The sequence below is a fragment of the Kryptolebias marmoratus genome, linkage group LG15 (assembly GCF_001649575.2).
Source record: "Kryptolebias marmoratus isolate JLee-2015 linkage group LG15, ASM164957v2, whole genome shotgun sequence".
NCBI lineage: Eukaryota > Metazoa > Chordata > Actinopteri > Cyprinodontiformes > Rivulidae > Kryptolebias > Kryptolebias marmoratus.
Genome location: NC_051444.1, coordinates 31,257,598 through 31,271,275, shown reverse-complemented (window position 1 = coordinate 31,271,275; position 13,678 = coordinate 31,257,598). Strand labels below are relative to the sequence as shown.

General features: G+C 37.0%; 1 protein-coding gene across 1 annotated transcript in view; it reads right to left on the bottom strand.

Moving 5' to 3' along the window:
- Nucleotides 1-482: 482 nt before the first annotated feature.
- The window catches only part of LOC108251263 (calcium and integrin-binding family member 2-like), a 17,823-nt gene continuing 4,627 nt past the window's right edge, over nucleotides 483-13,678 (bottom strand). Inside the window, exons 3-6 of the mRNA XM_017441497.3 lie at nucleotides 11,259-11,370; nucleotides 10,997-11,144; nucleotides 8,235-8,430; nucleotides 483-1,079 (exon numbers count right to left, since the gene is read on the bottom strand). Coding sequence (XP_017296986.1) covers nucleotides 1,058-1,079; nucleotides 8,235-8,430; nucleotides 10,997-11,144; nucleotides 11,259-11,370 — 478 coding nt within the window. The 3' untranslated portion in view covers nucleotides 483-1,057. The remainder of the gene's footprint in view (nucleotides 1,080-8,234; nucleotides 8,431-10,996; nucleotides 11,145-11,258; nucleotides 11,371-13,678) is intronic.

Here is a 13,678-nt window from a genome sequence, read left to right as displayed (position 1 = left end):
ATCATCAGAAGATGATCTTAGTTTAAAACTCTGACAGATGTAAGACCTTTAAGAGTGTTGATGTTCTTTTGACGACAGGTGTTTTGGATTTTACCTGACGGATCAGTTCTGGTTTCAGACTTTCTTATCTTGTTTTATTCGGAGGTTGGTTCTTATCTCTCGCTTTACTGAATTGTGATTTGCATCCTCCTTTAATGACTCATAACAGAACTATAAGGTACTAGATCAGATGGTAGACAAACTATCATGTGAGAGTCCCTCCTACCTCCTGATTAGAACATTTTCAAACTATTTGTGACAGTATAATGATATGACAGCGTATTAGGGCCACTAAGAAGGGAAAAAAAGACGACTAAGTTGCTTTTTGTTTTTTTCTCTGAGGGGCCCTAATATGCCGTTGTATAATGATGATCGGTTGTTGGATCTGATAGCTGGATCAGTTTTCTTTCAGAAGAAGCTCTGGGAAACATTGTTGGGCAGAAAAACTTTTATTTTGACTCGAGCCAGAAAACATTGAAAAGCTGTTTGATCGAATTACCTGTTGGCAAGAGACGGTGTACGAAAGCCAGACTTACAGGTGAGATGACAAAGAGCCCTTCCATCAACTGAGCTACAGTTTACTATGATTGTCAGTGTGCACCAGAACACTTTACTAAAACAAACTCACCAGCTGGAAGCTATTTACAACATGCACGTCAGGAAGAAAGATTGCATAGCTCCTCACTGTTTGCCCTTTAAAGGTGTGCTTTTAGACTAGGGTCCAGTCTGTGGCACCGACAGACAGCAAAGCACTGAAGTTCTGCAGCACTGTCCTTCTGGTTTGTCTCAAACTGTCACAGACTACATGGGTTTAGTCCAGAGGATAGCTTTGTGCAAGGAACAACATCTTTTGGAAGAAACGGGAGGATCCAGAACCATCTTCTGTGCTGCTCAGAGTTCTGGTCTCGATCCTCCAGGGAAGAAGACTCTTGGTGGAAAGGACAGGCACTGAATCGAGGCAGAAACGGGTCTGAGTGAGACGTCTGTCCTCTACAGGATCTATGTAAGAGACGCAGTCTCATATTCGTATGTGGAAATTACTGCAAAAACAAACAAACAAACAAACAAACAAACATCAGCATGGTATTGCAGTAGAATCGATCTCAGGACATCACAAAGTCTAAAAGTCAGACAATAACGATAGTCATGTTTTAACAAAGAGGGCATCCTGAACTTCTTGTATATCAGTGAAACTTCCCAGATAACAAAATTTATTTTAAAACCCTAACAAAAATAACTAGAAATTTTCTGCAGAATTATTGAAGAGTTACAAAACAGCTACCTCCTGAAACTCCAACAAACATTAGATTTCCTCTACAACCTCAATTCCAAAAACATTGGAATATTGTGTAAAATGTCAATAAAAAAAAGAATAATGATTTGCAAATCTCATAAACCCATATTTTATTCACAACAGAAAACTGTAAACATATAAAGTTTTCAACTAATAAATTATACCATTTTGAAAATAAAATAAGAACATTTTGAATTTGATTGCAGGTTTTGTAGTTTAAGACCCAGGATGTAGACCACATGAAGAGCTTGAAGAACAACAACTTAAAATTTATTAAAACAAGAAAGCAAAAAAAAAGCTGTCATAGCAGCAAAAAGAATCACAAAACCACAAAGACACAGACACTAAGGAGGACTTGGCTGGGCATGTACTCGCCTTATTGATGGCACACTGACAAAATCCGAAGATAATTTAAAGACAGATTGATGGGAAGAGTAATAAACACAACAAACACAAATAAATGTTACAATTAAACAATAAAAACACAGATTCTGACATAAATAATCCAGCAAAGATGGCTTTTCTTTGATTCTAGCTGTCGAACAGCTGTTGTTAGAAGAAGAGGAGATGCCTTACAGAGGGAAACATGGACCTGAAACAATTTTGAAGAGAATTGTTGCTGCAAAAAAATTTCCAAATTACATTTTTTTTTGTTGTTGTTGCTTTTTTAAAAAACCTTGTAAATTTCATAGCTAAAGATTTGATATGATTACATGTTCCATTGTGATTAAAATATGGATTTATGAGATTTGAAAGTTAATGCTTTCTGTTTTTATTTACATTTTACATAATGGCCCAACTTTTTCAGAATTGAGGTTGTATGAAACTCAAAAGGAACCTACTTTTGTAATAATCTAAGCCAGTGGTTACCAAAATTTGGCTTAGAACAATTGATTTGAGCCATGATAAAAAAAACAGACTCCTATTTTGAAGATTCTTTTTTTCATCTTTACTTTGAAACCTTTTCCTGTTTGCTCTTTGTGTTTTGATTATTTTAAATCTTGAATCCTCCAAGCCTCTGACTTAATCCTCCTGAATATCAGAGGTCTGATTGGAGAGAACAAGAAGTCTGAGATTCTACAGGATCTATGGGGGCGGCAATGATGGAGACATAGAAGGAAGAAAAGCATGCTGGGTAATATAAAGGTCACTGACCTAGAATCTGCTGAGTCACTTGTTAATAGGGTGATTACCAACTTTTTTTTTTGTGGGGGAGGGGGGGGGGTGTTGATTGGGGTAGAAAGGGGAAGTGCAACACACACCAGCACTTTGGGGATAAACACAGCTGAAAAACTAAGCCTCAGACAAACAGTTTTTGTGTGAAAACTATATGCCGTGACAAATAAATTCTTGACCCATAAGCAGCAAAAACAGGTCTACGGGTTTTTTTGGAAGAGATATGACAAGTTAAAAAGATCCTTCCTGTTTTGATAAGAAAATTCTCAGGTCAGATACAGTGAAAGACAGTAAGAGTTTAGATGTGAACACTTTGACCTCTGAGAGAATTTGAGAGAAAACCATATGTCCAATACCAGAGATTTTGCTTTGGGTTTTGCAGGTTTTGTTTTTCTGTTGATTTGTCTTTTACTTCATAAATAAACAAAGGAATTACGATTTGGCAGCTGGAGAGAATTTATTTTATAGCTGTAAATAGGGTATCGCATAGCTCAGGAGGTCTGCTAATCTGGATCTCTCTCTTTCAGAGCAGCATTATGATCTTTATATTTCTCTAACTATCCAATCATAAGCACCTGACACAAAAATACAGAAAGAACAGAACTTATCTTCGCCAATGAACATGTTATCATACCAGTGATAGACGTTCTGGCTCCAATTTGCTTTTCTGGGTGGTTGTGACAAAACCACTAAAAATCATTAAACTTTTGCCATATTTGCAATTTTCAGCCTCAACATATCCTGTCATCATGAAATGATGAATTAAAAAAAATGACAAATGATAGAATTCATACACAGTAACAAGTATAAAGGGTCAAGGCACTAATAAATGACTAGATTAAGCCATTTGAGATTTATTTGACTAAATGATAAAACTACATCACCTGTTGAGATAAACGCCCTGTGTTTTACCTATGCTCTAATGTGTCACATGGAGGAATAATGAAGATTTTTTTTTCCTCTAATGTTCAGAAAAGGCAGGGGCATGCTGTTTATGTTTAAGTCACAGCAGAACATGATGTGTTTGGTCAGGTTGCATATCCTGGACACATTAACAAGCTTCTTGTTTTCTTTTTGGATTATTTAATAAAAACACAGATTTCTGAACTCACCAGACTCTCTGTGAGGACAACCAAAGCTCATTTGGTTGTGTTGTGTCTCCTTTCAGCTTTTCAGCTCAGGAAAAAAATAAAAACTCCTGCCTGGTTCAGGGATGGAATCATTTCCTGCCTGCAATGACTTGGTTTCTAACATACAATGAAGCAGCATTATGTTATCCACAGCAGCAGCAGCACTGTGATAACATGTTACATCACCTGTGTGGATGACTCAGCAGGTGACCCTGCTGTTATGTGACCACAGCCAGGCACTCAGCTGAAACAGCAACCTCTCATTGCAGACCATCAGACCTGGTTGCTATAGTAACAGCTGCCCCACCTTGTCTCCAGCAGTAATATCTGAGAGCAGTGCTTCAGTGAGATAGGTGGATATGTGCCTGAAATCAGCAACCGTATGAATCTGTCCCTCCTCCTCCTCCTGCTCAGCTCATTGAGAAGGAGTAAAGCTTTGATGGATGGTCAGCAGTAAAACATTTTATCTCTGCAGCTTCATGCAGAACAGGACCTCGGTCTGATGCTTTACAGGGCCCGATCCTGGTGGATTCTGCTGGCACCTCTCTGCAGCGTTGCCAGTTAAAAGCTCATTATTGATCTGGTGATGGTGCTTCATGCAAGCTCCTCACATCTCCCTCGCCCTGAAATGTGTCTTTAAAGGATCATTCCACTTCACTAATTCCTCTCTGTTTCTCATTAAAGTGGCTGATTGCACTCTTCAGCTCCACTGAGGGAAACGTGGGCACATGACCAGTTTCCAGAAACAAAGAACATTCAGAAGTTAGACATTTATCAGATATTTAATGTGTGACTAAAGTGATATCTGTTTCAGGAGGAGACAAAGAAAAGGTATTAATGGGTGAACAATCACAAATAGCCTCATTTAATCAAGATATAAAAATTTAAAAAGATAGAATTTAAACTGTAATTCATTGAAAATTTGTTACTGTGCATAAATAAACAAATGGCCACATTCCACCTCCAGTAGTCCAGTTTAGAGCTGGGGTATTTAGAGACCCCTGTGGCTGCAAAAGAAATCTGCATAAATGTTTTGTTTGTGCTGCCCTGAACTACTGGCTGTAAATGTCATGCAACCGAGACTACACTAATAATATTTTAATATGAAATTAGAGAAGAAACTGCATTCATTGTTACACTTCCTTTGACTTTTTTTATTGTCAGCAGCTAAAGATATTTCAGCTTTTGTCTCATCAGCTTAATTTCTTTGATACCCATCTTATCCTGCTTTACAGACTGTAACACAGTCCAGTAAAACCTGTTCCAGTTCTTCCCATTTTGTAATGTTTCCATTCATTCTTCCAATAAGGCCTTGTTCGCGTAGGAACTTTCTTTTCCAAAACAATAGTTTATTGTTGATTCTAAAAAATATTTTTGTAAAAAAAACAATGTCTAGAATTTTTTTTTTTCCACGAGGAAACAGAAAATGACCTAAAGTGCTGTAGGAACTACCATTCCATTCAGCTCTGAAAGGCAGCTGGAACCTGAAAGATTTTTTGGGATGAACTGTATTTACTTCATGCAGAAAAAAGCTGAGAAATTTGGAGGCTTGTTAGCTGATGTGCTTGTTAAAATCTGAATTTAATTAAAGTAGTGCATCAACCTCGTAATGCTCTGAATGTGACTGATTAAAGAAAAAATACTGAAAAATATGTGAATAAGGCCAGCTTTATAGAAAATTCTGCGATATTACAATGAAGTATATGTGAACACAGAATGAAAGAGAAGCAAACAGATGTTGGCAAGCAGCTACCCAGAATGTCATTTATCCTATCCACAATCAATATATAGGATATCTCAAATGTAATTCTTCTTTTGTTATTTTTCCTATTCATGCGTTGGAATTTTAGATTTAGATTTTAGCTCAGTGATTGTCACCTGGTGGGTCATGACCCAAAAATTGGTCACAGACTCATTTTCAGAGGGTCACAATCCTTTGCCTGAGCAAAAAAAAATGCTAAGAAAAAAAAAAAAATCAGCATTTTGATTGTTATGCTAGTCTTATAATTAATGCTTGAATAAGTGACTAAATAATTTTATTAAGACATTGTTATATATTTATTGGGTGGATCCTCAGCTAAAGCTACATACAGTATTTTTGTCCACCAAGGAGATTGTTTTTGGTAGCGTTTGTCTGTTTGTGTACAAAATGGTACAAGAAAGTGATTAAATTTTGGTGGTGATCCGGTCAAATGTCAAGGTTAAAGGTCAAGGTCACAGGTGATCCTGTACTCTAACTCTGCAACAGTGTAAATCAAGAATGTTAAACTTCACAACTTCACCTTATGGGTCAAAGATCATGCCTATTGATTTCAAGGTCATATGGTTGAAGGTCAAGGTCACAGATGACCCCTTGTTACCTCTGCCAAGGAGGTTGTGTTTTCAGTCATTGTTTGTTTTTCTGTTTGTTAGCAAGATTAAATAAAAGCTAATGAACAGATTTGGATGACATTTTCAGGAAATGTTGGGGTTCTAAAAAACAACAACTAGTGATTAATTTTTGATGGTGATCTAGATCTTACAATTTTTTATTGACACTATGGCCTTGTCTTTTTGAAACTTCTTTTTAGTATTTGGACATTTTATTTCAAACTTGTGCATGTTGAATTCGTAAAAAACAAAAAAGCTGTAGGTACTTAAGTGAAGAGGTTTGCTTTTAAACAAAGTGCAGCTAACTGAGCATCAAAGGACATATTTCCCTCTCTAGTATCACCACCTGCTGGTTGTTTTGCTTTATAATTAAACTTTTTTTGTGTTGGTGTACTGTGTGCACTACCATCTCAGGTGTACCATCTTTTTATTCAATCAAACTGAGAAGTTTAAAATTTTCCTCAATTTGTGTCACAGCTTTGATCCTGAAGCCAGACCAATTGAGAATTGTAGCTGTAGATAACCAATACATTTTTTTTTATATTTAGAATGAATGCTAAAGATAAATGAAAATGAGTTTTAGTTAGAACAACACAAGTAATTGGAATAATGACCAGCAACAATGTAATCACAAATCTCTATGGAAATATTTGGAATATCAATAAAGAACTTGATGGGATGCCATTTTATCATAAAGCATGTAAAAAACAACTAGAAACAACTACATCCCAGCAATCTAAAATGCAGGTTTCTTCTTGTAAAACTTCGATTTACAGTTTTCATTCTGTGCAAGAAGAATGTATTCGAGCTAAGAACCCAATGCATATGAATGGAGAAACATTTCCAGGAACTATGACAGCTGTGAAATCTAAACTGCTTTTTTTTTTGGTTTGGAAGTGTTAAATTATGAATTCATGTACTACAAATCTAGTGTAGCCATTAAATATTAAAACAGCAACTTAGATCATTTTTAGATATTTTAAAGTTTGTCTTCTTGAATACAGTCTTAATATTGGAGTCCTTAAAATACAAGTTTTATTAACATGACAATTATTTTACATATTTCTTATTTTTATTCAAAGTTGTAAGAATATAATTTTGACTAGAAGAAAAAGTATTATTAATATCCTGGGCTGTCTGAACTAGGTGTGCAAGGCAAGATTAAAATGTCACAAGATTAGTTGAAAAGAAAAACTGTCTCATGGCTTTGTCTGGTAAAAATAACAATGAGAATTTCTCCACCACTTTAACTTGTTTGTGTGGCAGCAGTTTAAATATGTCAGGCACTATTATCACATGGTTATGTTGTTGATGTGCAAGCTGTATTGTAGGACAGAGATAATGAATTTGGTTCATTTTACGGACTCGGGTTAATCTGAACTAAAGTGATCTGGTTCATTTGAGTCAGTCACACTGCACAAACATCCTCCCCCTCCCCCCTCCCCCACCATAAAAAAAGTTATGGCAGCGGGTTTGAATTACTCATACACTAATAAACAAACAACAGATGATGGAACAAAATGTGCAAATCAAATATAAGTTAACCAAAATGTTAACTTAAGTTAAATGTATGTTATGTGTGTAAAACATATGTAATTGTGTATGTACAACTCATCTGAGTCAGTTATTTTACCAGTGAGTGTTTAACGTGAATGAGAGACCCAACTCATCTGAGTCTGCAGTATTTCTGGAGATTCAGCTGTTTTTCCTGTGAGTCCATTAACTCACTAGCAGCCTGCCAAAGGACATGAAGGATCTGGTTTAATTGAGACCTCAGACTCATGAATCTTCATTTAGTGTGAGGATTTGGATCATTAACCCAGGTAAGTCGGTCATGAACCAGCTCTGTTGTGGAAGCAGCTTCTCCTGCCCTTCTGCAGCCTTGTGCTGAAAGCATTTTGTCATTTTAGATTGTTATTGTAGGAAGTCCCAAATTACTATTGGGCCTTAGACAAGAAAGATGATGGCTGTTGGAGTTTCAGGTAGAAGCTGCACTCATATCCTTCAACATTTCTTCTGAAGTTTTCTACTTTCAGGATAAATTTAATAATAAAAGTGTAAACTCAAGAAGATGGATGCATCCATGTAAATATATAAAATCATGTTTTTATTTTCATTTTCAACACCAACTCAAGTTTGTTCTGTTCTGCTGTCGAATGTTACATGTTATTGTAAACTTCTAGATAATTTAAAAGGAACAAATAAGACAAAATCAGTAATTTTACCTCAGGAAGTCAGGAGCTTTGGAGATCATGTTCTCAAAGTCGGCAAAGGAGAGCTTGTTGTCTCCGTCCAAATCAGCCTCCTCGATGGCTTTATCGCACACCAGAGTGACCTCCTCTGGCGTCAGCTCCCCTTTGGTGAGCTTGTTCAAGGTCTTATGCAGGTCAGCCTTACAGATGAAGTTGTCCTGATTAAAGTCTGGACCAGAAACACACACAGAGAAATGGCTGCTGGACTGGCTTTAGGTCTTCAGCTACCTAACATGATGAAACATTTATCAGTTTACAAAACATAAGCTTGAATAGCCTCAATAAATCTAGTGTAGCACCTCAGAACTAAATCAATTTATAGGGCAGAGAACCAGTCAAAAAGTCCAGAGGCAGTGGGAATTGGATGTAGGATTATGTTTGAGGTGTTAGGAGCAGAGGTATTGTCTGAAGGTAGAAAGAAACATCCTCTGATAGACTTTGGTAGCTCCTTCCATCATTGTGGAACCACAGGGGAGAACAGTTTGGACTGAGACTGCCTTGTTTGTAGGAATGGTAGAACCAGAAATATTCCTCAGAGGAACTCAGAGATCCAGAAGGATTATCAGAGTATTTGAGTTTAAATATCTGCTGCACACCCAGAAGTCTCTCTAAAGGCAGCTTTCGGGACTTGGATCTGATTCAAGCAGCCATGAGGGGAAAGTGAAGGGATGTGAGTCTGACCACTGAAATAGAAATCCACTGGGATGTCCAAACACAGTGCAGTCTATGATAGCGAGGTGGCAATTCATTAATTCATAGTTACTGCCAGCATGGCAGCAGACCATAAATATCTGAGTAAAAAAATAAACTTAGCCAAAGAGCCCAGTGTTTCACAATTATTATATTTTTTTTAATTATCAAAACCTGCCCATCAAAAAAAAACAAAACAAAAAAAAAAACATGGTAATACATTTGTCTTTTTTCTTTTGGAAATACTAGTCAACACTAGTCAACTGTCTTATTATACCATGGGCCGTCACTTTGTCTGGACTATACTGCTATAATTACTGTAAAGCAAAGGGTCGACTTATACCAGCTAACTGAAAATATACATATCATTATTAGTATTATATTTTCTTAAATAGCCATTAGTCTACCAACCAGTTTTACCTATTTTATGGATAAAATACGTGTTAAATATTAGTTATTAGTGATAGGCTTTGTGGCAGTAAAGACTCAAGGTTGCAGTCTGGCATGAAAGACTCAATGAAAAGAAAGGTATTTAATGGGCAAAAAACAAAAAGCTGATGTGGTAGCTGGCAGAACACACAAAGGAAAATCAAGATACAAAATGAGAAGCCGACATGGCAGTAGATAACAAAAAAATTCCAAAGCAAAATAACAAAGAACACTGAGCAAACAGACAAGGAATAAACAAGTATGACGGACTGAGAATAAAATGAAAGCCAGGAGTATAAGTATTGAGGGAGTAACAAGTTAAGTGGCTGCAGCTGAGACTAATGAGAATGGGGAAAAGGTGTGAAATGAGAGACAAGACTGAGGAATAGAGCTGACTGAGGAATAAGAAATTGATGACCCAGAGAAACACATGGGAACAGAACTGAACATAAGAAATCTAAGAAACAACAACAGTTCTTCCCATTTTGTAATGTTTCCATTCCTTCTTCCAATACTAAGGCCTTGTTCGCATAGGAACTTTCTTTTCCAAAACAATATTTTATTGTTGATTCTAAAAAATATTCTTGTAAAAAAACATGTCTAGAAACGAGAAAACAGAAAATTACCTAAAGTGCTGTAGGAACTGTTTGTCTGCCATAACATCAGTCACAGGGCATGGAATAATGAGAAAAGGGCATAAAGCAGCTCATTTTATATTCTTTTTCAAGCTTGTAAAACAACTGTTTCTCAAAAATTACATACATGAAAGAATGCTAATTAGCTAATATTAATCCTCTACATAGCACCATTTGTTTACTTTGTTTCTATTTTCTCAACCAATTGACGCTGAGTATAGGATGTCAGAAGCTGCTGGTGCTGAGGCTGAGTTCAGTAAACTTTAGGACTGACTGGAACACTGATTATTACATTTATGTAGTAATGTACAGCACCTATTAAAAGTAGCCCTTGTTTGGCTAGCCTAGCCTAGAAGACGTCTTCTGCCTTTTTCTTCATACTCCATGCTCTATGACTAGTGTCACGGCCGATAAGATAGTAACTACTGTAAACTATTTGACAGAACATCACTTTAAAATACCTAGACTGGGTCACCTGGTGGGGTCAACAGATACACCTGAGTCTCATCTGCATAGCAGTGATATGAGAAGGCACCCGAGTACATGAACAGATCCAAGAATGAAGTGGACCTCATAAAAAGAAGTAATCCTAGATTTGAGCCACGAGGAACCCCAAATATGAGGTAATCTGTAGATTTGTCCTCCAGAGAAGTCTAGTTCAGACCAAGAATATGCCATGCCAAAGATCCCATGTCAGGGAACACAGACACTGTGTCAAAATTTGCAGAGATATCTGGCAAAGTAAAAGTAAATTACTGTTTTCAGCAATATATGCCTTCAGTGTTTCTGTTGCAAACAGTGGATTTAATTCAGCAGACAGACTTGAATAAAGGAGGCTGTTCTGTGAGGGGTAGAAAAAGAGTCATCACTATTTACAACTGAATTTTAGGGTCATTCAATTTTAAAAGTATAATTTATATTTTAAAATATTTACAAAAAAAAAAACAACTTAATACTAACCATTATGAATCAACATCTTACCATAGATCTTGAAGGCATAGATCGTCTTGAGCTCTCTGGGTGAAGTTTCACAGAGAGCAGAAAACATGTCGACAAAGTCATTGAAGCTCATGTTCCCCTGTCCATCCTCAGAGAACGTCTCCACGATTCTGTCTCTAAATGGGTTCTCCTGTCATCACAAACACACAACAAGGGATGGGTAGGTGTAAAAAAAAAACTGATAAACTGGTTGAGAATTGAGTGCAACATGTTTGTCCCAGTCAGGCTCCAGTAGAAAGAGTACCTTCAGTTCAGGCATGGTGATGATGAGCGTCAAGGGGACTTTGATGTCGGGGTTGTTGGTGTAATCCAGGGGCACTAAATGTGGAGCCAGCTCTCGGTATCTTCCATGCAGACTGCAGACAGCAGGGGACAGACTGTTAGATCCACAACATCTCTGTTGTGCTCTGCTACAGCTCTTTCTGCAGTCTCCAGGTGGTGCTAAACAGGCTTACCACAGTCCAATCGAACTGATACAACTAGAGCATTCCTTGAAGTAATGCATATCACCCCTTGCTTTTCGTGCTAGAGTTTCCTGAGATATTTTGCTAACAGACCAACACACAAACTTATTCGCGGGCTAAAAGATTATTGCTCCGTGTCATGATCCATGGAGGCGGAGACGAACCCAGAGTGCAAACTCATTCTTAGAACTAAAACTAATTTATTAAATAAAGAAAATAAACAAAAAAACAACAGCTGACGTGGCAGCAACTAAAACTTAACAAAAATCCAATACATGGCAGGGCAGGGCAGGGCAGGGCAGGGCAGGGCAGGGCAAGGCAAGGCGGAAACAACACAGCAAGCTACAGAAAACAACAAACAATGGACCGACAGGGTGTGGGAGAAGTGACCGGGTATTTGAACACTGAGGGTGACGAGATAAGTGGAAACAGGTGAGTGGGGATAATGACAGACAGACACAAGGAGAAAAAATATATAAATAATAACAGTCTTGATGTTCCTGCAGTCATCAAGCTTCATATTATTAACATTTTATGAATAAATACTAATAAATAAATTGGACTTTTAGCTGTAACAACTCTGTTTCAGCTCTTTCAGTGAATTTCAGTAAAGTCATTCAGCTCCCAGCATTCACTCTGCAGTTTCATAGAAAATAGTTTTTTCGTTGCGTTTATATTTTTCTTTTGCTCTTAGATTTTTTGTTTTTGGTGCTATTAAAATAAAATGTATTAAATTGAAAAACTATTTTGCTAATTGATTCTAGTTGTTAAAAAGTGAACTTAAAAACTACTCAGTTAATGTTGAAAATAATAAGCAACTCATTCATAGAAATAATAATTTATAATCATTATGAGGGCTTTATTTTTCAACTTCCAATTTCATTTAATGATGTAACAATAAAATACACTACCCAGCCACTTTATTAGGTCAATTTGTTCAGTTACTTGTTAACACAAATATCTAATTAGCTAATTAAATGACAGCAACTCAGTGTCTTTAGGCATGTAGACACGGTGAAGACAACTTGCTGAAGTTCAAACCAGACATCAGAATAGGGAAGAAAGAGGATTTAAGTGACTTATTAAAAGTGGCCTGGTTGTTGGTCTTAAACAGGCTGGTCTAAAAAATTCAGAAACTGTTAATGTACTGGGATTTTTACACACAACCATCTCTAGAATTTAAAGAGACCCATCAGACCAGGCTTTTTTTCCATTGTCCAATTTTGGTGAGTAGGTGTAAACTGTAGCCTCAGTTTCCTGTTATTAGCTGTTCTTAGCTTTCATGTGTGGCACCTGGTGTGGTCTTCTGCTGCTGAAGCCGATCTGCTTCAAGGTTGGACATGTTGTGTGTTCAGAGATGGTCTTCTGCAGACCTTGGTTGGAACGAGTGGCCTTTTTGTCTATCTGTCCTCTGACTTATGACATTGCTAGGTCACCGCCCCACCACTCACATTACCTTGAATAAGACGTAAAATAAATACATAAAAATTAAATAGTACACTAAAAATATTTCGAAATATATGTATATATATTTTTAGTTGTGTAAGATAAATATTTTATAGTTAATGATAAGTAAAGTTGTTTCATTCTTCGACATTGTCTGATTGGTGACGTATTTCCTCCCCGGGGCACAAAAATCTTTGTCCATAGACTCTCGTTAAAAGATGTACATGCGCAGTAGCTCCTCTACAGTACAAGAGATAGGACCGTTCAGGGCACACCTCTGCTGCGCCCAGAGCTGCTGAATGCAGCTGTCAATGACTTATATGAATAGACATGACATCACGTGACTTTGGATAAGCTAAAAACATTGCCATCTTACGCTAGTAATTCAGTTCCACTTTTGCGCTCATCGATACAGGAATGCCTTCTTATTATGCTGCATTTTTCTGCACAAGTCTTCACAGAAAATGTCCGGACGGCGTTACATTTCATCGGTAAGTGTTTTTCTTTTAATAACACGGCTGCTTAACAAGGAGATTAGTGCCTGAGTCTAACTTTACTGCAAAAGACGTGCATCAATACTACTACTAACACAGAAAGTTTTACGTTAAAACGTAAAACTTTCTGTGTTATGCTTCTGTGAAGTCAAGGTCTTGTGTTTAAACATAAACATGTGTGGTATTAACTGAAAAGTTAGAATCAGGGAAGTGACTGCCTTGCTACTGCAAAGTTCATGGAGGTAAAATGCCTTTGTAAT